The sequence below is a fragment of the Octodon degus genome, unplaced genomic scaffold, assembly GCF_000260255.1.
Source record: "Octodon degus isolate 3935 unplaced genomic scaffold, OctDeg1.0 scaffold00065, whole genome shotgun sequence".
In the NCBI taxonomy this organism is placed as follows: domain Eukaryota; kingdom Metazoa; phylum Chordata; class Mammalia; order Rodentia; family Octodontidae; genus Octodon; species Octodon degus.
This window is the reverse complement of record NW_004524641.1, coordinates 10,250,456-10,277,187: the sequence shown is the minus strand read 5'-3', so window position 1 is coordinate 10,277,187 and position 26,732 is coordinate 10,250,456. Positions and strand designations below refer to the sequence as shown.

At 34.6% G+C, this 26,732-nt stretch overlaps 1 protein-coding gene and 1 non-coding gene across 2 annotated transcripts in view; both read left to right on the top strand.

Annotated features, from left to right (window-relative positions):
* Positions 1-26,732, top strand: part of Ubr3 (ubiquitin protein ligase E3 component n-recognin 3 (putative)) — a 187,218-nt gene that overhangs the window by 136,798 nt on the left and 23,688 nt on the right. Inside the window, exons 27-28 of the mRNA XM_023719126.1 lie at positions 15,411-15,514; positions 23,461-23,585. Coding sequence (XP_023574894.1) covers positions 15,411-15,514; positions 23,461-23,585 — 229 coding nt within the window. The remainder of the gene's footprint in view (positions 1-15,410; positions 15,515-23,460; positions 23,586-26,732) is intronic.
* On the top strand, positions 17,847-17,953 carry LOC111817669. The gene has a single exon (XR_002821809.1). It is a non-coding gene; the product is annotated as a U6 spliceosomal RNA (small nuclear RNA).

Below are 26,732 nucleotides of genomic sequence, written 5' to 3'. Positions count from 1 at the left end.
CCAGCATACACTTTTGGCCCCTTTGTCAAAGATCTAATAGCTTAATGTGTCTGGGAAATTTTCTACATCCTTAATTCTGTCCCATTGGCCCATGTATCTGTTTTTGTTCTAGTACCATGCAATTTTTATCACTAAAGCTTTGTAGTATAGCTTGAAGTCTGGTATAGTTATGCCATCTGCTTTGCTTATTTCCCAAAATGCTATTCTGGATCTCTTCTAGTTCCATTTAAGTTTAGGATTTTTTCTCAATCTGTGAAGTATGCTGTTGGTATTTAGATTAGGATTGAATCTGTGTAATAGTTTTGGAAGTAGGGCCATTTTGATAGTATTGAATCTGCCTATCCAGGAGCAGGGGACGGCATCTTTCTGTTTTCTGATGTCCCTTTCCTCTCCTTATTGAAAATACTGCATTTTTCTTTGTAGAGGTCTTTCACTTCTTTGTTTAGGGTCATTCCTAAGTAGTTTCATTTTTCTTTAAGGTACTATGAATGATACTGTTCTCATAATTTCCTCTTTATCCTGTTCATTGTTTGCGTACACAGATGCTAATAATTTTTGTGTGTTGATCTTATATCCTGCTACATTTTGAAATTTGATATTATAAGAGGTTTTTGATGGTGTTCTTTGGGTTTTCTGTGTAGAATATCATATCAATGATAATTTGTGTTCATCCTTCCCTATATCTATCTTTTTCTTTTCTTTCTTTCTTTTTTTTTTCTTTTCTCTTGCCTAATTCCTCTGGCTAATGCTTCAAGTACTACATTGAATAGAAGAGGTGATAATAGACATCCTTATTTTGTTCCTGATGTTAGGGAGAATGCTTTTAGTGTTGCCCTATTTAGTATCATGCTGGCTCTTGATTTGTCATATATAGCTTTTATCATATTCAGGTATGGTCCTTCTATATTTGTTTCTTCAGGGTTTTAAAAAAAATCATAAATGGTATATCAGATTTTGTGGAAAGCCTTTTCACCTTGTTTTTGATCTTCTCTTTATAAAATGTATTACATTTATAGACAGGTGTGTTGAACTATCCTTGGATTTTTGGGATAAAACCTACTTTATTATAATGTACAATCTTTTTTTTAATGTACAATCTTTTTGTAATGCACTGAATTTCATTTCTAAAACTGTGTAGAGGATTTTTGCATCTGTGTTCATTAAGGAGGTTGACTTACCGGTGTTTTTCTTTTTTTAAGTTGAGTCTTTTTCTGGTTTTGGAATCAGTGATACGTAGTGACTTCCGTAAATGAGTTTGGGAGAATTCCATTCCTTTTAATTTCTTTGAAGAACTTGAGGAGTATGGAGATGTAACATCTCTGCAGGCTGTATAGAACCCAGTAGTGAAATCATCAGGTCCTGGATTTTCTTTTAGTTGGTAGATTACTTATTACTATATCAATTTCAGTGCTTGTTATTGGGTTATTGAGCTGTTTATATCTTCTTGGATTACTTTTGATAGTTTGTGTGTGTCTAGGAGTCTGTCCATTTCTTTAACAATTGCTAATTTGTTGAAATACTTTCTGAAGTAGTTACTGTCTTCCTGGATTTCCACAGTATCTGTTGTGATTTCAAGTTTTCCATTCCTACTTGCATTGATGTGAATCCTTTTTGCTTTGTCTTGATAAGTCTGGCTATGGACTTAATCTATGTATATAATTATATAAATCTGTATATTATTTATTATAAGAAATTATATAAAATCAGTATATAGATTATATATAATCTATATTGAAGAACCAGCTTTTCTTTTTGTTGGTTTGTTTTTAGCTTCTCAATTTCATTCATTTCTGCTCTCATCTTTATAATTCCCTTCTTAATTTTGTTGTATGGCTGATTTTTTGTTGTTTCTCAAGTATCTTAAGTTTTCTTATAAGCCTATTTGAGCTTGTTCTGTTTTACTAATGTGAGCATTTTTTGCAATACATTTTTCTCTTAGAATTCCTTTCATACTGTCTATGAGTTATACATACATCATTATCATTGACTTCCAGAAATTTTTAAATTTGATTTTTTTTCTATGATCCATTGACTATTTAGCAGTATGTTATTAATTTTCCAGAAGCTTTTGTTTGCCTTTTCCAAAATTTCTTCTGTCCTTCATTTCTGTATTTGCTGCACAGTGGTCTGATAGTGTGTATGAGGTAATTTGTATTCTTTTATAGTTAAACAGGCTTTCTGGGCTAGTATGTCACCTGGAGAAAAGTACCATGTACTGCTGAAAAGAACATATACGCTGTTATAAAGAAGTGCCATACTCTCTCTACATATATCCTTTAAGTCCATGTGTTAAAGGGCATGGTTCAGCTTTTTTTTTTTTTTTTGTTTTTTAGGGAAGGGTCAACAAGATGTTCAAGGTCTCACCACTAGATCAGATGGATTTGTAGTGATACCCCTGTTTACAGCCTCCCAAGAGCTGGGATTATAGGCACACACCACCACACCCAGTCTCAATTGCCATCTCAGGGTGCTCGGGGGGAAGGGCTGGCAGGGCAGGCCTAGAGATTGAACCCCTGGCCCCTGCACCTGCTTGCAGGCACTTTAATCTGCTGAACTGCTTAGCCCTTTATTTATTTATTTATTTATTTATTTATTTATTGTTTGATTTATCTTTTTGTAAAAGTGGGGTGTTAAAATCCCCAAACTGATTGTATTAGTGTTTCTTTGCTCTTTTAATTTCAGCAGTTTTTGTTTTATGAACATAGGTGCCCCATTATTTGGTGCACTTATTATATTTATCAGTGTCATCTCTTATTGATGACTAGTATGTAATAATCTTCTCTTTTCTAATCAATTTTAGCTTGAAATTTACCACTTATATCTGATACTAGAATTGCTATCCCTAAAAGGAACCTTTCTTCACTGTTGGTGAAAGTGCATCTAGCACAATCACTATGGAAATCAGTGTGCAGATTACTTAAAAAGCTAGGATTGGAGGTCCTGTTCAACCCAGCTATTCCCCTTCTGGGTATTTTTCAGAAGAACTGAAAACATCATACCCCAGTGTTATATGTGTACCCATGTTTATAGCAGCACAATTTGGCAGAGCTAAATCTTGGAAACAATCTAGATACCTGTTAATTAGGGAATGGATAAAGAAGATGTGGTATTTTTACACAATAGAGTATTATTCAGCCATAAAATAGGATAAATTTGAGGTTTTATTGGTAAATGGATGCAACTAAAGACTATACTCTTAAGTTAAATAAATCAGACCTGCATGAGCAAACATCATATTGTCTCCTTAGTGTGAGAACCTGAAGAGAAAATAAAATCTGAAGAGTACAACAGATACTGTGAAAAGGGAATGAACCTATTCAAAAGGAAGGAATTACTGAGTTGAGGAGAAGGACAGGAGAGATAGTGAAGGAAAGAGGTATGCCTATGTATGCAAGCAGGATGGTTTAGACAACTGTACTATGGATTTATCCTGATCTATAGAAAGGAGAAGTTAATGCTTAGTTTGTTCGTTCTCTCTGTCTCTCTCTGTCTCTGTCTCTGTCTCTGTCTCTGTCTCTCTCTCTCTCTCTCTCTCTCTCTCTGTCTCTCTGACCTTTTTCTCTTAATTTCATATTTTTTTTCTAATTTTACATGCTTTTATCTGGTAATGTGAACAACTGGTTGGAAGAAAACACTGTATTACAACAAATACTGTGAATTCATATTTTGTTAAGTGAAATTCTGTATCACTTGTAATTTTTCTATTTTAATACTATTTTTTACTCTTTAAAAAAAAAAAGAATTGCTATCCCTGCTTGTGTTGGGGGTCATGGTGCTTGAAAAATCATTTTCCATCCTTTAGTTTTTAATCTATCATTACTTTTTTGGATTAGATGAGTTTCTTGAGTGTAACAGATTGTGAAATTCTTTGTTTTCATTTGTTTTGCCATTCTATCTTTTAATTAAAAGGTCATTAACATTGAGAGATTACTGAAATGTGTCTGTTATTTACTACTGTTGTTGTCTTTATCTGTTGGAGTGTCCTTTGGTTTTCTTTTCTTGATTTTTTTTTTTTTTTTGTTAGTTTTTGTGTTTATCTGCTACTATTTTGAAAGGTAGTTGCAGTGTTGGCAGTTATTTGCTCTTAGGGCTTGAAATACTTTTGTCCAATCTGTTCTGGTCTTTAGAGTTTGTGTTGAAAAGTCTGCCATGTTTCTAATTAATTGATTTACCTTTACATGTGATTTTTCTGGCTGCTTTTAAAACTCTCCCCTCCCCCCCAATTTGGTAATTTAATAAGGGTATGCCTTGGTGAACTTTTTTTTTCAACTATAACTTTTTTTTTAAACTATAACTGATGGTTGTTCTATAAACATTACTTATATTTATTTATTTTTTAGTTCATTATTAACTATTGAAAATCAATAATCATATAGCAAAATTAAAAATTGTAGACAAATATTGACGTGTGAAAGATATAAGATGTAGACAGAGTGAATTTTAGAAAAATATTTCTGAAATGAATACATAACATGAGATTAATAATAGATTGCACATTGTAAGAAATTATTTACAAACTTAAGTGAATATAACAATAAAAATTGTCTAAAATAAACGTGAAGAAGATTTTACAGATCAGTCATATAATAGTTCACTCTGTGCCCAAATCAGAAACTTATATTCATGTAATCAGAATTCTCAAAGTAGAAGGGGACATAGATAATAAATATGTAAATATTTAAAATTTCTGAATTTAGTTAAAATTATAGCTCCACATTTCCAAGAAAAATGAACCTTTTGCACAAGAAATATGAATAAAATCATACCAAGATACACAAAAATGAAATTGTCAAAAACTAATCGTAAAGAAAAAAATCATTAAGGCATATACATAGAAAAAAAAATTAACTATGGAAGAACAAAATTAACTAGCATCTTACTCCACATTAGAAAAAAAAAGAACAAGTGGGTAAGAAACTAGACTTATTTATTCAAAGGACTTAAAAAAAAAAAGAAAGATCCATTCTCATTGAATTTTATGCCTAACAAACATACCTTTGAAAACTAAAAGTAAAATATTTTTTCAGTTATACAAACTTGTAATATTCTTATACCTCCAGACATAGCATATAGAAAATAACAAAGACCGTAATCCAGAAGGCAAGAGAAGTTGCTGTATGGTCCTGGATACAGAATAAAGAGCTCTCAAAATGGTAGTTATGCAAGACTATGTAAAATATAATTGTATTAGACGAATCCATTTAAAAGGTCATTGAAGATTTCCACAAAACAGTATCAATCTTATGTCAGGTATATGCATATTTTTTCGTGTGTGTGTGTGTGTGTGTGTGTGTTTGTGTGTGTGTGTGTGTGTGTGTAAAAGACAAGACCTAATATAAAGTCAATGGAAAATGGAAATACACTTTTTAAAGTTTCTAATACTAGGAGAAAATATAATACCGTGGCTTATAAGTAGACTGTAAGTCAAAGAAACACTACAAATCATAAAACAAAAATTAAAATTAAACAATATTCAGAAAATTAAATATTAATTTAAAATTAAATATTTCAAAATAATTTTCAAAAATTAAAATTAAATTGTGGGCCCAACTAAAAGGCCAGAATGTATGTATCATTTGTACAAATCTGTGATCCATTCAGAGTACTCACACAGTATTTGATTAGATTAATAGAGATAAAAATATCAACTAAGAAAAATTTTCATGATCGTATAGAATTACTAAGAATAAAACATAATAAAAATACTAAAATGTATGACCAGCACTTCTAACAGTTTGGGGGTAGGATTGTGTACAAAGTTTTAGTATGTGGTGGACGTGTACAGTGTCCATGAAACTTACTGGCGGCCAGGTGTCACTTGTGGGACTGAGCTGCTGCTATTTCCTTGATATCCACCATGTAGACCTGGATAGAATCATGACCCATAGGCATAGGGTACAGGAGAAGTCCATTGTAGAATATGCTGATGGAAATATTTTGCTGTTGTATACAAAAGAATAATTCAAAGACTGCTGTTGTATACCTCTTTTTCTCCTATGTTTAATTGTTTGTTTATGTGGTGAGTTCTTTCCATTCTCATTCATGGAGTTGTGGTCATTTTGATCCCTCTCTAGAATATCTTTTAGTAGTCTGTGTAGGGTTGGCTTTGTTATCATGAAATTCTTTAGTTGTTCTTTGACATGGAAGTATTTCACTTCTCCATTAAACTTGAAAGAGAGTTTTGCAAAGTATATTAGTTTGGGTTGGAATTTTTTTCTAGCAAGACTTGAAGTACTTTGCTCCATGCTCTTCTTGACTTGATAGTTTGTGAAGAGAAATCTGCCATTATTCTGATGGGTTTTCCTTTAAATATGATCTTTTTCTTTTCTTTAGCATCTTTTAGTACACTGTCCCTGTGCTGAATTTCTGTGATCTTTATTGTATGCCTCGGTGTGAATTTAATTGGGTTGATGTTATTTGGAGTTCTCTATGCCTTGGTTTTCTGAATGTCAGATTGTTTCCCCGTTTTTGGGAAGTTTTCTGCTATTACTTTTGCCCATATTTTTATATCATTTGTATTGACTCCTTTCTCATTGATGCCTATTAGTCTTATGTTGATCATCTTTGCATTGTTTTGCAGATGTTGAATTATTTTTCTACATCCTAGTTTTTTTTAAGAGATCTTTTCTTACCTTTTCATTAGCTGCAACCTTGTCTTCAAGGTCTGAAAGTCTATTTTTATTTTCATTCAAATGGTTTTATCAGCTTGTGATTGAGGTTTTAATTTCCTGTATAGCACTTTGAATCTGCTTCATGCATTCTATTTCTTTCCTATATTCTCATTCAAGGATTCCATCATTTTTATATTCTGTATTTTTTTTTAGCAGTGTCTTCTTTAGAAGCACTTAGTACTTTCATTATAGTTATTTCTTTTTTTACTTCAGAAATTATTTCTGATCTGATTTCCTCTATACCTTTCTGCAGTTGTTTCTTTACTTTGGATGCTATTATTTCAGAGATTTCAGGTGTGTAATTTCCAATTTCTGCTATGCTGTTGTCTCCTGCATTTGTTCTGGGTGGGCTCGGGGCCTGAGAATGCATTTTTCTCCTTTTCTTTGTCACTTTGTATAGCACTGTCTTCTGACCTTTGGTGTCGAGCTTTGGTAGAGTTATTACCTTAGCACCAGGTCCGGATCTACCGAGTTGAAATGCATCCAGGTGGGAGTAGCTTGGGTCTAGCTGCTGTGCTCCACTTCTATCCTGCTGAGCCCTTGGAAATGAATCTGTTGTTCCACTCTGGCGACATGTTGTGCTCCTTGATCAGCTGGGTGGCTCTTGCCTCTAGCCTTTCTGCAGGGAGTTCTGTTGCACAGTTCCACACCATGCCGTTGGACGTGGGTGCTGGCTGGAGTGAGGATCCAGTGGGTCCCAGGTGGTTCTTACTTGTTGGGCTTGTGTGCTGGCTGGAATGAAGTGTCTGGAGGGCCCCAGCCAGTTCCACTCACATACTGGGCCTGGGTGCTGTCTGGAATTCACTTACTTATATTTAAATATTTTTCTTATATTTGGGAAATTTTCTTCTATGATTTGTATGTTGGTCAATCTGTCTGTGTTATCTTTTTGTTTTTCTCTAACTCCAGTTATCTAGTAGCTGCTAGATAGTCATCTGTTATTCTCTTATTTTCTTTTTGGCTTTTTTGAACTGTTTTGGTTAGCTTGTTCAGTTTTTTACCTGTTGCCCTAAAATTCACTGTGGGCATATTGAGTGAAATTGCTGTAAACTTTTGGTTCATTTCCACTTTGAATTCATTTGTTTTCTTTATCCTTTCTCTGAACTTTTTACAGATTCCTGCTGCCTAATATTTGTTTTCTTCTTTTGTGACCCCTTGCTCTGCCTTGGGAGAGTTGGGGGACAGTTCAGAGCTTTTCTGTTTCCTTCCCCATTCTCCTGTGTGTACCTGTGCTTATTTGTTTATGTATAGACATCTTTCAAAAATTATATATGGCCCCCTCTTTTTTCTCATTTTTTGGAAGGAGGTACTACAGACTGGGGACTAGAGAAATGAGAGTTTCTGGCATATATGGAGATTTTTAATACGATTTTGCTTTCTCATTAATAATTTTCAGCTTTGTATGTTCAGGGCTAGTATTACTTCTTCTTTTACTTCAAGTGATTTTTTTTATTGTTGTTTTGCAGAGTAATTACTTCTGGTTTTAACAGCATCCTGAGATTTAAATTTTATAAAACTCTATATGGTATTCTTTGCAGCTATACCTCCTCCCTTTGTCTATTCTGTATGCACACTATGGCAGTTTAGTACTTGTGGTGATCTGCAGTGAGATAGGTGTGTTGGAGAGGAGAAAATGGGTCGTGGTTGAATTAGGTGTGTTAGACACTAAGGGGAAGGTTTGAAGGAGGGAATAGTAGTAGACGAACAGAAAAGGTTGATGAGAAGTCTGATTTTACTGGATTATTTTTAGTTAGGTTGCGAGTTTTCAGAGGGTATTTTGTGGGGTAAAGGGCAAGGTTTGGGAGAAAGGGGCTTTATTTTGTGATTAAGGAAAGCTATGTGTTAGTCAGAACTATCTGATAGCAAGGATAATAAATAAGCTAGGTAAATATAAAACAGTCAAAGAAGTAGGTTGAGGAGAATCAAGAAATAATACTAGAAAAGATAGAAGCAACCCTGAGGAAGCTAAGCCTGGGGAATTTACAAATTTGGAAGGAAGAGTTTTTACGTATTTGGAATAAGAATAAAGGGATGTGCTAATGATAATGCTCTGGGAGTTGAGGTAAAGAAACTAGTGTGCTCAGACAAGGGAGAGAACATAGACACCTATTAAATCAGCCAGTGACAGAACAAATGCACGAAAGTAACAACCTAATAAATGTAGGAAACCCCAAAAGACCCTAATATGACCCCACATTACTAAATAAATCCAGAACTGTGCAAAAACTCAAATCTGTTCCTAGCAGTTAGTTTCAGGTTATAAATTTTTGGCAGAAGTGCCACAAACTAATGTTCTGTTCTTTTCAGTGTGTGTGTGGGTGTTTTGTGTTTGTAAACAAAAACAGCAAGCTGTATTTGGGATGTTAGGGTAAGGAAAAATAACTTTTCTTGATATCACCTAATTTTGTTTTTTTTTTTTTTTTTTTTTTCACCTAGTATTTTTTTTTTCCTAGCTGGACTTTAAGGACAAGGCAGTATAGAAACAAGCTATTACAATGTTTAACTCTCTGAGGTTGAAAGATGTCCATCAAACAAAAAAAATCTAAGCTTAATGATGGTGAATTAAAACTTTAAAGTGTAATAGATATATGTACTGTCTGTTCCATAATACTGGCTGGTGGCTTGTGTCATTTTCAAACACTGAGATTTAATAAGCATTAAGATGTTAGTAAATACTGTACACTACTTATCTGGAATTTACCTTATCCTAGTTATTTCTAATGCTTTGCATAGGTCTAGATATAAACTTGAATCTTACTTATTCACTACCAGTAACTCCTTTGCCTTTCTTTCCCTTCCATTCTTTTGCTCTCTCCTCTTCCTCTTTTCCTTTCCCCTCTTCTCTGCATGTAGATGTCCATGAACTTCAGCAGATTTTGTTGAAAAACCTCCCTTTTCTCCATTGTATTGGCTTTGCTCTTTTGTCTAAGATGAACTGACTGTTCTGATCCATTGATCTCTTTGTCCTTTCACCAGTATTGTGCTGTCTTGATTACTATAGCTTTATATTAAATCGTCCACTTGGGTAGTGTCAGCTCTCCAATTTTATTTTTTCTCTTAATACTTTTTGTTAACTGCTTTGGGTCTTTTTTTAGGGAGTGTGGCTCAGCCCATGCTGGGTGCGTGGCTGGTGTGGCATTTGGTGCCAAGAATCAAATCGTCGTCCCTGTGCTTGCCTAAGCAGGCATTTTAGACCTCTGAGCTATCTCACCAGCCCACCTATTCTGGATCTTTATCTTTCCATATAAATTTTAGAATCCTTTTTTTCTTCCCTTTTTGAGATAGGGTCTTGCTGTGCAGTTCAGGCTAGCCTAGAGTTCATTTTGATTACTATAGCTTTATATTAAATCGTCCACTTGGGTGCTTGCAGCTGTCCTCCTGCCTCAGCCTCCACTGTACTGGGATTATAGGTGTGTGATATCACACCTACCTACAATCATTTTCTTCATATCCATAAAATAATTATTTAGGCCTTTGATTGGGATTGCTCTGAATTTATAGTTCAACTATGAAAATCTGACATTTTGATAATACTGAATCTCACTGTCAACATACATGAAATGTCTCTTCATTTAGTTTTTTATTTCATTCAGAATTTTATTTTCCTTGTATAACTCTTACACATATCTTGCAGGATTCATATTCTTATGAATTCTTACATATTTTAGTTTGAGGGTGCTGATATAATGTTACTGTTTTAAATTTCAAACTTTATTTGTTCATTGCCAGTATGTGACAGTGATTAATATTAATCTTGTCCTGCATTCTTGGTATAATCTCTGACTAGTCCCCAGAATTGGAATCATTTTTTTTCAGATATACTACATAGATAATAATATTATCTGTGGACAAAGGCATATTTTTCTTTCCCAATATGTACATCTCTCGTTTATCTTATTTTACTGCATTAGCTAGTACTTTGAGTATGATCTTGAAAAGGTGTGTGTGTGTGTGTGTGTGTGTACATCCTTACTTTGTTCATGATTTCAGTGGGGATAGCTAAGTATTTTGAAATATTCCGCATTTTAAAAAATAACTATCACAAAGATGGCAGTAAGCCCTGAAATCAAAATTTGTGGTTTACTTTTAATACAGAGATCACCCAGCCATTCATTTACTCTGATTATATGTCTACTGTGTGCTGGGAAAGGTCCATTTCTGTGTCCTCACAGTGGCTATTTTTAAATTACTGGCCAAGTAGCACTATTATTTTATTATGATTATATTTTATTATGTGATATTTAGAATTTACAAAGATGTTTAAGAAAAAAATGAAAATCAGAATTATTTTATTATGTAGTAATTACTGTTAACATTTTTAGACATTTCTTTACAGTCTTTTGAAGCATATATTTTGAATTTTAAAATGCTAATTAACCATACCATATGAATTTCAAATCAGATATTTATTTGTTTATTAGTACTAGAAATGAAACTCAGGACCTGGTGCTCTTGCCAGGCAGACCCTGTGCCACTGAGCTATCTCCCTGGCCTCCTGCTTTTTAAATTAACACATGACAACCGAATTCTTATTTACTAGTTTCTTGTTAGTCATTTAATTTTTTTCTTTTCTGTCATAATATTGTATAATATTATGACACGTCAGATATAATCCCAGAACTACAAAATAACATCCATATGCCATAAGAGAGAAAAGCACATACATTTAAAATTTTTATTATTTTATTTGATAAACACTGAGTGTCAGGTTCAGTTTTACATAGTATAAAACTCATTTCAAAAGACTGTTTATAAACTCTCACTAGGAATATAAGTGTAGCTCCATTTCTCTAAATCTTGCTCTTTTTTTTTTTTTTTTTTTTTTGGTGGAGCCAGGGATTGAATTCAGGCCCTGTGCTTGCCAGGGAAGCATTTACTCTACTGAGACATCTCCCGGCCCCTAAATCTTGCTGTTAAATATTTTTTTGGTTAATATGATAAAAATGGGATCTTACTGTAATAGAAATTTATTTGGTTTTTGATGAAGTTCAATATTTTTGAGCTTATTAGCTGTTTGTATTTATTAGCTATTTGTATATGCTGTTCATGAATTACATTTTTAGGACCACTATTTTTTTCATTGGCATCTGTTTAAAGTTATCTGAATAATTTTTATGATGTAAAATACTGTATTGAATCTTTTTTCATTTACGTATTTGGTATAGGGTCTCATTACACAGCTCAGACTCATAGTGATTCTGCTGTTTTCAGCCTCCCCAGCACTGGGATTACAGTCATGCATCACCACACTGAGACTCGTTCACTGGCCCAGCACGCCTTGGGGACAGAGCCAGCGTGGCATGCAGTACCAGGGATTGAACCCTGGTCCCTGCGCTTATCAAAGCAGGTCTTAGTCATCTTGCCAGCCCTGTATTGATTCTTATTATGTTATAGTTGCTCAAAATTTTCTCTGAAATGTGTCACTTTTTAACTTTATAGTCACTTTTCTGGACCTATTGAAGTTTGAAATTTTTATGTAGCCAACTTAATCAGGCTGTATGTATTTCTTTTAACTTCGAATACATATATCTTCTGTAAAGTCTGATTTTTTTTAATATAACCAAATTAGTGTGTCCTAGCCTTAAGATTTGTAACATTGTTGTACCACATACATAAAATGAATATATGTGTGTGTTTATGTATATATTTAGAATTTTCACCTGAATATACAATTTTTATTTGCAAGTAGTCAGTTAATATATATATATATTTAATCTTTTATTTATTTATTTGGTACAGGGTCTCACTATGCAGCTTGGACTCATAGTGACCCTCCTGTCTCAGCCTCCTCAGCGCAGGGATTATTGGCGTGTGGCTGGTGTAGCGTGTCCAGGATTCTGGGGCCAGCAGTGCATGCAGTACTGGGGATTGAACCCAGGTCCTTGCTCTTGACAGGCAGGTGTTTAGACCATTGAGCTATCCACCCTTCCCCAGCCAGCTAATTTTTAAGGCAATTTTATATCCCACTTATTTAAACTAAGTGCTTGTGTATTGACAATCTTTCAGGAAAAGCCCTTAGGGGTTGGGAGATAGCTCGGTGGTTTAAACCGCCTGCCTGGCAAGCACAAGGACCCAGGTTTGCTTTTTCGGGTCCTCCTTTCCAAGATGATGAAAAAAGGAAAGAACAACGGTTGTGCCAAAAAGGGCCGTGGTCATGTGCAGCCTATTTGTTGCATGAACTGCGCCTGGTGCGTACCCAAGGATAAGGCTATTAAGAAGTTTGTCATTTGGAACATAGTGGAGGCCGCCGCCATCAGAGACATTTCCAAAGTGAGTGTCTTCGACGGTTATGTGCTTCCCAAGCTGTATGTGAAGCTGCATCATCGTGTGAGTTGTACCATTCATAGCAAAGTGGTCAGAAATTGATCGCATGAAGCCCGTAAGGACCGAACTCCACCCCGATTTAGACCTGCTGGTGTTGCCCCATGACCTCCACCAGAGCCCATGCAAGGGGAGCTGGGTCTTAATGGACTGAAGAAAACTCTCTTGAGAAAGAAATAATAAATTGAATGTTATACTTTATACAGCATGTTGAGTGTGCCTGCCAGAGGTGGGTTGCGTTAATTCAGCCTATCCAAGTTTAAGTTTGTACTCTGAAAATGAATAAAGAGGAACACACTGGAAGGGGTTTTAGGAGCATAAAAACAAAAACATAAGGACCCAGGTTTGATCCCTGGTATCACGTACCTTGCTGGCCCAGAAGCCTGAACACACTGTGCCAACCACTGAAACTAGATGTGGTGGCCCATGCCTATAATCCCAGCACTTGAGGAGGCTGAGACAGGAAGATCACTACTAGGCCAGCCTGCGTAGTAAAGCCCTGTACCAAACAAACAAATGATTTTTTAAAAATTAAAAGTCCTTAGTATAAAAAGATAGGGAGCATTAGAGCCTGAAAGAACAGTAGTGTGTCTAAGCTGTTAGAGGAAGCAACTATGAAGACTCATCAGAGAGGTGGAAAGGAACTTAGGGGTGCATTTCACAAAAGCCATGAGAATTTTCTAGGCAATACTATTCAACTATGTGTAAAGTCGAGGTAAGGGTCAATAAGATAAGGATTTAAAATGTTCATTGAATTTTACATTAAGAAACCATTGTTGACGTGGAAAACTAGTCCTGTAGGGGATTTGAATAATAGAATGGTGCCCCTCTAATTTATTCTTTTCTTCCCCCCCCTTTGACTCTTACCTTCTTTTTCCTTCCTCTCCTCCCTATTTCTTTCCTTTCTTCTCCTTTTCCTTTTCCCTTCTTGTTTTCTTCTCTCCCTATTTTTTTTTCTGCCTTCTGTTTTCTTCTCAGGGCCTGGACTTGTAGAGGGGAGAGAAGCTTAGACTTGAGAGAGAGATAGTAGTAGAACCCACAGCCTTGGAGAGGAAGACAGATAACAGTGTGCTAAGATATTTGGAGAGATTCAAAGCGTGGCTTTCCTTTAGCTGTTATTAGCTTTATAGCAGCCAGGATTGATTGATTTACCAACATGTCCATTCCCTTGTATATAGTCAGTGATCTATGACCGTTCGTTCAATGATGGAGCTAATTAAAGAGTTAATAAATAAAAGAGTTAACTCATCCCATCTTTAATCAGAAGTGTATCACACAAATTTAGATAGTTCTGGAACTTTAACATTTACTTTTGTTGTCTGACATTAAAAATTATGCCTACAATAAGGAAACATGCTCTCCTTGGGTTAAAGGTGTAGCTCAGGGGGCTGGGGAGATGGCTAAGTGGAATAAGCGCTTCCCTGGCAAGTGCAAGGGCCTGAGTTCAATCCCCAGTTCTGCAAAAAAAAAAAAAGTGTAGCTCAGGAGTTCATGCACACTTGACTTGCATGTGAGATGCCCCAGGTTGGATTTCTAACACTGAAAAACTTGGTCTAAATGCTCTTTAAAAAATTATTTTAGAATAAGTTCTATTTTATTATATTCTTTTTTAAATATCTTGTATACATTCTTAAAACTATTTTGTGTTTTAAATTTTGTCTGCTTGTCATCTTTTTTTTTTTTTTTTTGCGGAACCGGGGATTGAACTCAGGCCCTTGCGCTTGCCAGGCAAGCGCTTATTCTACTGAGCTATCTCCCTGGCCCCCACATTATCTTATTTGGAAAATTTCCATATATAAGAGATTTTATTTAATTTTATGTTAGCCGTAAAGAGCAGGGAGATAGCTCAGTGGAATATGTGCTTGCCTTGCAAGTGCAAGGTCCTGAGTTCGATCCCTGGTACCACCAAAAAAAAAAAAAAAAACCAAAAAACAAAAAACTATAAAGTGAAAACAACTTTTTAATATGAGATATTAACTAGACCATGACAATATGAGATGTGAACCATTGTGACTGATTTTTAAACTACCTGTCTGTTTTATAGCATGAACTTTTTCATTCCTTAGTGCTTAGTCTATGATAGTGTCCTGTGAGCCTTCCTATTTGTAGGGAAATTAATTTTCTTATGTTCCATTTAATACATTTAAGTTCTATTTTGAGATCAGGAAGATTTATAATTAAGTTAATGTATGCCACTTGTTTATTTTGGTAAGCCAATAAAGTTTCTGTATCAGGCTTTCAATTTGAAAAAATAAAAATATGAGCCTAAAAATTGTATTCTTAGGCAGCAAATATGACTGCCAACATTTTTCTTTGAGATTTATAAAAAATTTCTGTTTCATAGACATAATATGTGAAATATGAAATGAATTAGAAAATATATGCAATATTATCTAAAGTGCTTACTCATTTTTTTAGGTTGGGAAATGAAGAACATCAGCCAGAAGTTCCAATTCTTTATCATGATGTAACGTCTCTGTTGCTCATCCAGATCTTAATGATGCCACAACCCTTACGCAAAGGTATGGCTTTATAACTCAGGTACTTTATTAGGTACTGTATGTTATAACTAGCCTAGAGATTATAGGAACAGGTACAACATTCAGTTTGATGGGAATTTTTGTGTGAAAAATAGCATTTTTTAAGTATATGGTAATCATCCAAAAAAGGACAATGAAATAAAGGTACTTTTAAAAAAAGCTTTTCAACTTTTTAGTCTAATAACAAAGGGAATACAATTGAAAATTTTTGTGTTAAAAAGTTGAAGTGTTATTACAAATGAAAATTTGAACAGTAGAACAAACCTCTCCACCTCCTGAATGTTCTGCCACCCCCACCAAGGCCATACACTGGTCACTAAGCCTTTCATGTATGGGCCTTTAGAGCACATGCAAGATCCAAACCGCAGTGCTGCACTACGTTTATACAACTGCTGCTGCGTATCATGGTGTCCACCTGTAATCCCAGCACTCGAGACTGGGGCAGGAGAATCACCAGAAGTTTGAGGCCAGCCTAGGCTACTTAGTGAGTTGAAGGCCAACTCGAATTATAGCCAGCCCATGTCTTAAAAAAAGCAAAGCAAAACGAAACAAAGCATACTGTCACATTGTATATAATATATTGCTCATGTCGTTATAGTGATGAATTCTTCCAATTTAGGGCCAAGCCTTCCTCCCCAAATTGGCATTCTTTATTTTTGTTTTTTCCCTTTTACATATTGAATATTTGTTGAAGCCCTATATTTAAACTATATTAGGAAGTTATATTAAGTAATTTTAATTTTCCTCAGATAGCTTTTTGAAGTGTGGGAAATGATAAATAACAGAGATAGTATTGTTAACAGAAATTTTCACTTTGTACCTCAGTTGGCAAAACAATTAACAGTTGGTAGCCTTCATTGTGTCTATAGTATTTTATTTGTTTTTTGTCTTTGTTTTGCACTACTGAGGATTGTGTTTGTGTTTTTATTGTAGAAATATGTACTTGTATAATTGTAGTTACTGATGCTTAGAAAAGGAGAGAAAAGAAAGGAAGAATTTGTATTGTTTATATATTAGACTATTAAGTGGTTCCCACAGTTTTGTCTGGCAATAGGTTGACATAGAGACCTATCTGGATATCTTATATGCTTTTAAAGCAGTTTTTAGATTAAAAGATCCTTTTATATTGTTTCATCACACAATCAAGCTAAATGTATTAAACACAAATGTTTGTTTTTCTTTGATTTTTTTATGTCCTGAATCTTATCCATCATATGTAAAGTAAAAAGTAGAGTTTAATGAATGTCTGTGTCCTACTTACCAATTACCAGCTCATGACCAGCCTTGTCTTAGTTATGCCATAACCCAGTGGTGGCAAACCTATGGCAGGCATGCTACTTGTTCTTCTCTTAAGACAAAAGACATTAAGGTATGAATTATTTTTTAAACTGAAATCTCAGGGGCTGGGGATATGGCTCAGTGGAATAAGTGTTTCTCTGGCGAGTGCAAGGGCCTGAGTTCAATCCCTGGTTCTGCAAAAACAAACAAACAAACAAACAAACAAACAAACAAACAAACCAAAAAAACCCCCAAACCCTGAAATCTCAGCATTTAGGTTTGTTCACAGTGTTGGCTTTTTGAGATAAATAAGTGGGTTTTGGATTGCAGTTTAGGTAGCTGTCTCTAAAAGGTTTGCCATCGCTGTCCTGATTTATACTCTCCTCCCTTGATCCCTTAGTTATTTTTTTTTAGCAAATTCCAGACAGCATATCATCTTATCTATATATTCTTAAGCATGCATCTTTAAAATGTAAAGATCCTTTTTTTGAGGGCGATAATATCAGTGTGTCCCTTACTGTAATACATTTTTAAAAATTTAAACATATTATGATCACTATGTGTGTGCCAGTATTTCTTTCTGAGTAGCTTCATTATACCACATGTTCAAAAGGATCTTGATCCCTAAAAAGTTAATTATTTATATATTCTATAGAGAATTATTGGCCAGAAATGAATAGTGTTATAGTAAGGGATAGCAATAAGAAGGTTGCATTTGCAGCTGCACAATTAGCACATTATAGTGGGATGAGGAAGCATAGTGTTGGCCGGCTAATTAGTTTAGTGGATTAAAGCACCCGCAAGCAGGGTTCAATTCCCGGGCCTGCTGTGCCAGCCCCGCCCCCAGAGTGTGCTGAGATGGCAATTGAGAGCTGGGCATGGCACGTGCACCTGTAATCCTAGCTCTTGGAGGCTGTAAACAGGTGGATCACTACAAGTGATTGGGTATACTTCAGACCAATCTGATCTATTAGTGAGACCCTGAACACCCTGTAGACCCTTCCCTAAAATACAGGAAAAAAAATTAATGGGTAAAGTGCTTGTTTCGGCAGCACATATACTAAAATTGGAACGATACAGAGAAGGTTAGCATGGCCCCCGCGCCAGGATGACACGCAAATTTGTGAAACGTTCCATATTTTTTAAAAAAGTTAATGGGCAGAGAAAACAGAAACTTTATGTGAGAGTAACTCAAAGGGATTGCTTATTATGTTTAAGATAAGAGGGTTGTAAACTTGTTAATAGCCCTGCATTTTGCCGTTTCTCTACTCTTCACTTAATCACTTCTTGTGATCTGTTCTTGTGAGTGATCCTTCTCCTGGAAGCCTTTCTCTTAGATATCCTTTGTTCTCATTCCCATAATAATTTGCCCATTCTTCTGATACTTGTCTTTTTGACATAATATCACTCTATGTTGATACTCAGATCCTCCACAACAGCCCTTGTGCATAGTTCATCATATCCTCAGTAAACGTTTAAACATTTGCAGAATGGAATGGATGTTTTAAAAATTCAGTGGTCTTACTTTTTGTTAAGTTGCTTATTTTCCATTTTGAAATTCAAGAAAGCTATGGCTTTCATTTGAATCTTTAGATTTTATGTTGTGATCACTCCTGTATAATGTTCTTTGAGAATGTTTGTAGTTTGTAAGAACCAAACTTCAATGGTTTGAAGTGTACCCAATGGCACAGCAGTAACTACTTTGTTAGTTGTTAGATGGACTTGAGATCTTTTATTGGTTCTATTTTGACGAAAGCAAATAAAGTCTTGTTAAACTGTTCGGGTTCTTCACTCACTGAAGAGAAAATAGACTCCAGCTTATCACACAGAAAAGCAAATCACTAAGTAATTTTTGTTGTAGACTAGAATTCTTGGAGGGTCAGAAATTCCATAGTTAGAAATTCCAGGTCATAAAAAGGAAACAAAATTTGATGTTTACTTGTGGCATATGCAAAGTATTCTTGGTAACAGTGAAATAGTACATTTAAAAATTTTTTTTCACTGTAATTTTAGGAAAAGAATAAACCATCTGATAGCTGTTTCATGTACGCTTTTTTGTGTAGGGGTTTTATTGTTTTAACTCACACTCTATCTTGGCCTAGAAGAAATTTGCAAAATTTTTATTATTTAACTCTCAAGTAATTTTGGCAAAAAAACTTACAAAAGTATCCGAATCTTATGTCTTATTTTTCACTTCTACAAAGGATGTGCCTGTAGAAAAGTGAGTAAATAAATGTGTGATCTGTTAGTGAAATTAAAGCGGTAGCTTAATAACTGTTTCTCCAGGAGATTGGTCATTTCTTAGAAAATGCAACATGAGTCATAGAGTGAGTACTTGATAAATGTTCAGTTTTCTGATTTCTCAGCATGCCTTACTATTAAAGAAATTCTGGTTTACTCAGTTTTTGTTGGTGTGATTAGAGAGTCAAGTCCTTTTCCTAGATAATTTTAGTACCCTTTGAACTATTTATTCCATCTCTAGGCTTTTTGTCTTGATGGAAAAAAAAAAAAGAAAAAGGAAATGTGGACAAAAAGTTACACTTAATTTTTACTGAAATATTTAATTTCATGAATTACGGCATTCAAATTTTCCATGTGAGTTGCACATAAATAATAAAATAACATGTACTGAGTTAGATATAGTACCATGTAATAGCTTAGTTCCTCATAGCACTTGAAATTAGTAAGTCAAGAATGTAAATTCTGTTTATTTATTTGTGGTACTAGAGATCAAACTTGGGGCCTTGTGTTTGTCAGATAGGTGCTTATGCCACTGAGCTATCACACCAGCATAAATTATATATAATCCCAGGGGAAAGTTTACTCTTTAAGGCCCAGACTCATATTTCCAAACCTTGTCATTGAATACAGTCTGTCTCTAAGATATTCCAAGTAGATTTTGTTCAAATTCTTATGTTTTGCTCATGATTTTTTGTTTTAACACACTGAGACTAGATATCTTTTTCTTCCTTTGTGAAGATGTTGATAATTGTGATTGAAATGTTTTGCTTTCTTTACCTAATGTACACTTTAACTTCATGTGAGTGATTACTTTAAGGTTCCCCAAAGACACTTATTTCACACATAGAAAGTATTCAGCAAACACACAAATATTTATCTATGCATTCATTCTTTTGTTTATTCATTTATTTTTTTGAGATAGGGTGTCTCTGAGTAATTCAGGCTGTCCTTGGACTTATAGAGACTTTCCTGTCTTAGCCTCTCTAGTGTTGGAGTTACAAGCATATGTGATCATTCCTGGAATGATCGATCGATCGATCGATCGATCGATCTATCTATCTATCTGTTATTCTAGTTAATTAGTACATAATGTTATATTTCTTGTGGGAAGTTGGTATATATACATGGAACATCTTAATTCCTTTTTTAAAATCTTTTTTTCCTTTTCCTCCTTCTCCCCTTCTACCCATTCTTTTATCTCCTTTTTGGGGGTACATGTTGCAATACATAATGTTTCTATTCCTTCTGTGGCGTTACTACAGGTATGTAATACGGTAAATTTTAAAGGATGAGTGAATGTGAGTTCAAGGTTAGGCTGTTTTGACTTCCAACTTCAGTGTTCAAAAGTGATAACAAAGGGCCTGCCAAATAGTTTAATCAGTGGATTAAACTGCCTGCAAGCAGGGGCCCCGGGTTTGATCCCTGGGCCTGCAGAGCTGGCCCCGCCCTGCAGTGCACTGAGATGGCAATTGAGACTGGGTGTGGTGTATGCCTGTAATCCCAGCTCTTGGGACACTGTAAACAGGCAGATCACTATGAGTCTGATCTAGTAGTGAGATCCTGAACACCCTGTAGACCCTTCCCTAAAATTAAAAAAAAAAAAAAAAAAAAATGCCAACAAAGTCAAAGTGATTAAAAATGGAAATTAGTGGTTTTCCATAACAAATAGCTATAATTCTGATTATAATAACTATTGATTTTTTTAGTGTATTCCTTTTTTTTTTTGAGACAGAGTCTCTTTATGGGATTCAGGCTAGCCTTAAACTCACTAGGTAGCCTGAACTGGCCTCAAATTTGTGGTGATTCTTCTGTATCAGCTTCCTGAGTGCTGAGATTACAGGTGTGTGCTACCACGCCTGGCTTAGTGTATTACTTTTTAATAAGAAGTATGGTTTACAAAATGAGAAGAAGCCATATCTTAGTGTGGTTTCTAGGCAAAATAAATGAAGGGAACCTTGATATTTCAGCAATGTGGATGAACTGGAGGACATTATGCTAAATGAATTAAGCCACTTCCAGAGCAAGAGTTTACCTTAATATCCTCCGGGACTTAGTTCCAGTACAATTCCCTACATCCCAAGAAGATACCAGAATTTGAAAAGCTCATGTCCCTTATAGGAAGTACTCATATAATACCTAGTGCAGTTTAAATTCTGTGTAAATAGTTGTACTGTATTGTTTAGGAAGTAATGAGAAGAACAAGTTTGTACATGTGGGACACAAGTTTTCTTCTGAGATATTTTTTCTTTGCAGGTAATTGATTCCACAGATTGGAAACTTGTAGATACATGAGGCCAGGTGTAGTGCAGTATGGGATCTAAGAGTGCAACTCGGAAAAGAGAGTAGAACAGTGTTTACAGGGATAAAGAGAAGAGGCGGTGCTGAGATACTGGTGGTCAAAGGCACAACTTTTCAGTATAAGATGAATGAGTTATGGATTGTTCTTATCTTATATGAAGTATATATACTTTTTAATAATGCAGTGTTGTATCTTTGGAATTGTTTGAGAGTTGATCTTAAGCATTCTCACTACATACACAAAGGTAATTATGTGAAGTGGTGGATATGGTAATTAGCTTGATTGTTGCAACCATGTATAATATATACTTATATTAAACAATCAGGTATACTTTCAATATATATAATTTTTGTCAGTTATACCTTAGGAAATGCAAAGGTAGGAGATTAGTCTGGCTATAATAAAGAATGTAGATTGCAGGGGACTAAAAGGTGCTACAAATATCTGACTGCAGAAAAGAATTAACAAGTTTACAAAGTTAGGCCTCATCAGGCTTTAGGGAACTTGGATTTTGGAAGGAAATCTACCATTTTCAAAACTAGTGAGAATCACTATCGTAATGTTTTTGTTCAAATAATATACTTTGTACTGAGCATCATTTTTTTCTACCTGGAAATCTGGAATTTGTATGTGCTGGACAAGAGGGTGCTAAAAATCCTGCCCCCAGTGCACATGTCGGGCACTGACCCCGTGAGGGATCTCTCCAGTGAGATTCCTGGTGTGCATTTCATGTGTGATGCTATTAGGAGAGTGGACTCCGAAAATTTCTTCTGGACTTCACCCAATGTGCCTTTTCCCTTTGCTGATTTTAACTTGTATCTTTGCTATTATAAGTCATGGTTGTTAATATGGCTTTATGTGGAGTCTTATGAGTTTGTAATGAATCATCAAACCTGAAAGTGGTCATGGAGTCCCAACAAAACCAAGTAGGCTGGGATTATAATTCTAGGCAAGAAAAGTTGGAAGTAGTCTGATCCAGGTAGTAGGGACTGCTGTGAGAAATACTTAAAAAGTGGAATTGACAGAACTTGGTGATTATTTTCATGTGGGAAAAAGAGACAAGTATATCAAGGATATCTACAAATTTCTCACTCTCGCAACTGATTAAATGGAAATTACCCATTTCCTGAGTGAGCAGCATAATATAATAGGAATATTAAATTTGAAGAAAAATTACATGGATTGAAGTTTAGAATCCTGAATACTTACTAGCTTTGATATCATAAGCACATCTTTCTAAAACTCAGTTGTCCAATTGAGACTGTTTTGAGGACAGACATTTGAGAGAATTTTTTTATGTTATTAAGTAAATATAAATGTTAATTATGGTCATTAAAGTATCATTAAGTGCTTAGTATGTTTAAGAAGGGGCTGTTTAGTATGTTTAAGAAGGGGCCAGCCACTTTTATGTTTATTATTATTTTGTGTTGCTGTAGGTTTTTAAAAAAATATATTTGGTACCGGGTCTCACTACACAGCTTGTACTCATAGTGATCCTCCTGTTTTCAGCCTCCCCAGTGCTAGGATTACAGGCATGTGCCACTATGCCAGGTCTTGGTGGCTGGCACAGTGTGTCCAGGGGCGGGGCCAGCAATTCATGTGGTACCTGTGATTGAACCCCTGTTCCTCCACTTGCCTAAGCAGGTGCCTGAGCTACTTGCTGGCCCTGCTGTAGTTTTCATTGATTTTTTTTTTTTTGTAAGATCTATATTTTGATTCATAGTATATTAGATCTTTTCTTACAGTAGAGGTTGGTTAAAGAAAAAAAAAAAAAACTCCCAAACATTGTTAACCTGCAACCAATGAAGGTATTTGTTAAGGTTTCACAGAGGCTTGAACTCTCCAGTCTTTTCTTAAAAAGCCGACTTTCCACTTTGCTAAGTGCTTTTAATTGCCATTCTGTGAATGTGTAGAAGAATTTTGCTTTCATAATTTCAGATCTGTCAGGGAGCAAATATAACATAATTTCAGTTTATTAACTAAGTATTGAACAAAACCAAATTACATGTGCAAGGAAAGGCATATGTTTCTGAAGTTATCTTGTGTACAATATACCTGTATTCCAAATATAGGTATGATGAGAAATAATGATGTTCTCTTTCTCCTGTAGAACACTTTACCTGCATTGTGAAGGTACTTTTCACCCTACTGTATACACAGGCTCTTGCAGCACTTTCAGTTAAATGCAGTGAGGAAGATAGGTCAGCCTGGAAACATGTGGGAGCTCTCAAAAAGGTTAGTCTCTTTTTTGAGTTTGTCATTTAGTAGTTTTGGGAACTCATTTAAATTGAGGATATGAATGAATGAGATGTTTGAAAGATAAAGTGAGTTAATGGTATTTGAATTGGAAATTGAATACCTTCAGGCTAAAAAATTAAACATATTTCCTTGCACAATGAGGCCTTCTGTATCTGTCTTTAAGAATTTGGCATTTATCTCTTTACGTTTGAGCAATTAGTTTCACTACAAGCCTTATACTTTGAGAAGTTATAAAAATTGTGTCATTTCAGTGAGCATCATGATAAATGTCTGTAGGCTTAGTTATTTCATTTATCAGTCTTTTTTTTTTCTCCTTTTTTCTCTATCCCTAATCACCATCTAAAGATGGCTTTGTGACTCATTACTTTTTTTTTTTTTTTTTGTACTGGAGATTGAACCCAGGACCCTGTTCATGCTGGGCACACGCTCTAACACTAAGCTCACACCACTTCTACATTTTAGCTATTTCTTAATTGTGCCTCTCTTAAGTGATCTTTTTTCATATTAGAAAACACATGTGCACACAGTATTAGTGAATAATAATACAATACATATTTACATATTGCTATTAATCCCCTTTAAAATCTTCCCTTTCACTCTGAACATACTCCATTTTTCTTGCACCTTTCTGAGAGAGTTGTGAAAGTCCTCATTCTTGAGTATCTTTAGTTGTGCTGTCATGGCTGCCTCAGTGCCTTGAATGGATTTGAAGCATTTATGTTTCGTGTTCATTCTAACTGTGGAAGAGCCACAAGTCACACTCTGCCAGATCCAACAAATGAAGTAGGTGAAGACACACCAAAACATGTTAATGAGCCTGCCTTCTGTTGAGTAGCACTTTCACCAGCAGTCACTGTATGCTTTATCACATCTCATAAAAGCACTCATGAAACAGAACGTTGAGAACTGCTTCCAGAAAGTAAGAATCATGGATGTGTTTCAAGCAAAGAGGAGTAGTATGAGGGAGTTAATGCCAGTGTGTTAATTTACTGTAACATTTTTATAAAGTAAACATTAACCATATATTTTGATCACCCATGTGTACGTGTGTATGAATTCTCAGCAAATTCAAAGGAATTTTCTTTAAATTATATAAACAATTTAGAAAAACTGAAAATTTAGTTAAATATTTTTAATGACTTGAATACAAATGAAATACTCTAGTATCAAAGAAATAAATGTCTGGTATGAGTTGGTTTGAGTTAGGGTTACATAAAAATTATTTAAGTGTTTTTCTGACAAGTTGGTAGGCAAAATACTTAGTGTAAATTAGATATTTTAATACTTTCAGAGTCAGTTTAGATAGGGTTTTTGTAAAATCTACTTACATCAAGGCAAAGAGAACCCTGTCTTCGTCAATATTTTTTTCTTTTCTTAGCAAATTCTTGGGTAATTTTGCCTTCTGTAGTTATCTTTATTTTTTTTCTGTATTTTTTTCTGAAAGCAATCTAATCTGATGTTTGTAATAATATTCAAACAGAATTCTAATCAAATATATTAAATTTTTATTATATTGTTTAAATGTTTCCTCAATATGCTATTTGATCATAAAAAATTATACACCTAAAACTTACCAATATAGTTTGAATCTAAATACATTCATTTAAGAATTTGCTAAAATGAGAACTTAATGATAGAATTAAACAATTGTATATCTGTGATGGAAGGAGCATGTTTTTATTTAACTTAGGTAACTGTTATCTCAGTTTTTCTCAGTCATAATTGATAGCTGGTTTTAAAAATACTTTTTTCTTCTTTAATGTATTTGGTACATTAAAGAAGGTCTTGCTACACAGCTTGGACTCATAGTCATTCCTTCTATTTTCAGCCTCCCTGGTGCTGGGATTACAAGCATGTGCCACCAGGTCCACAGTGGCCAGCTTGTCGTGGCATGTGGTGCCACGGATCGAATCCTGGTCTCTGCACTTGCCTAAACAGGTGCTTAGTCTGCTGAGCTATCTTATTGGCCCCTAAAAGTTCTTAATAGAATACTATTAACCATGTTCTTATCAGAACATAAATTAGAACTATATTAACTATATTAGCTTACAGTTATATAGTGAATGCAAACAAAAAATTATGGTTGGTTTACCATAATTTTATTAGCTTTTTCTACATTTAGATATGTAACAGTAAATAATAGCAATGAGATATTTATGATAAATGAAATGTATCATTGTGACTTCTATAAGTACTTAGATTTTTGCATAGTTTCTTTTTTTCCTTCTATTTTCTTCATTTAGTTCTTTACTTTAAGAAAAGAATCCCCTTTCCTTTTTTTTCTACCTGCAAGTTTGTGTATCTAATTTATTTCACTTAAAAATATGATCTCAGGTACAATCATTTTCCACAAATCACTCTTTTATTTCTTCTTTATGGCAGAGCAATACTCTATTGTATATGAATGCATTTTCTTTGCCCATTCTCTGTTGATGGACATATAGACCAAGAAGCACTGTAATTCAGGCATTGCATTTTATTCAACACACACCCTCTTATATCTTTTAAGTTCTCAATCCTTTTGTTTATTTAATCCACTTTTGCTATCTTTGCCTTAGGATTCTTCTGATCTTGATTCTAGATCTTTTATCCATATTTGTGGGATTTTTTCCCTTAGTCTTCAAGAGCCTGCTCTTTCACTTATCCATAGGTTAAATGTCTATATAAAATACGATCTCTTAAAGAGTTCTGTGTATGTAGTCATCCCCCCAATTCCTACCCACTACTGCTTTGATGAGGAGAGTTCTCAAAAGAGGATAGGGATCATAGCCCTATATTTGACTTTTTGTTATGATATAGAACTTGTATGTGCAATAAATGCTTGAAACATATTTGATAATGGATTTTGTAGCTTACATGAGTGATCTAAATACACAGTCATAGTTTTTGAAGTACTTTCATGTTGCTATATTCTATAAATCCTTAACTCAAACAAATATTCTAAATTTAGAAAGCTTTTAGACTAGATTGTATATTTAGAGAGTCTTAAATTTGTAACATTTATTAGTAGCAAACCCATGGTTATATTTTCTTTCGATTTTTTTTTTTTTTTTACATTTTGAATTTAACAAATTTTTCTTAAATATTTAAATAATTTGATTAAATCAAGTTTTTAAAGATATA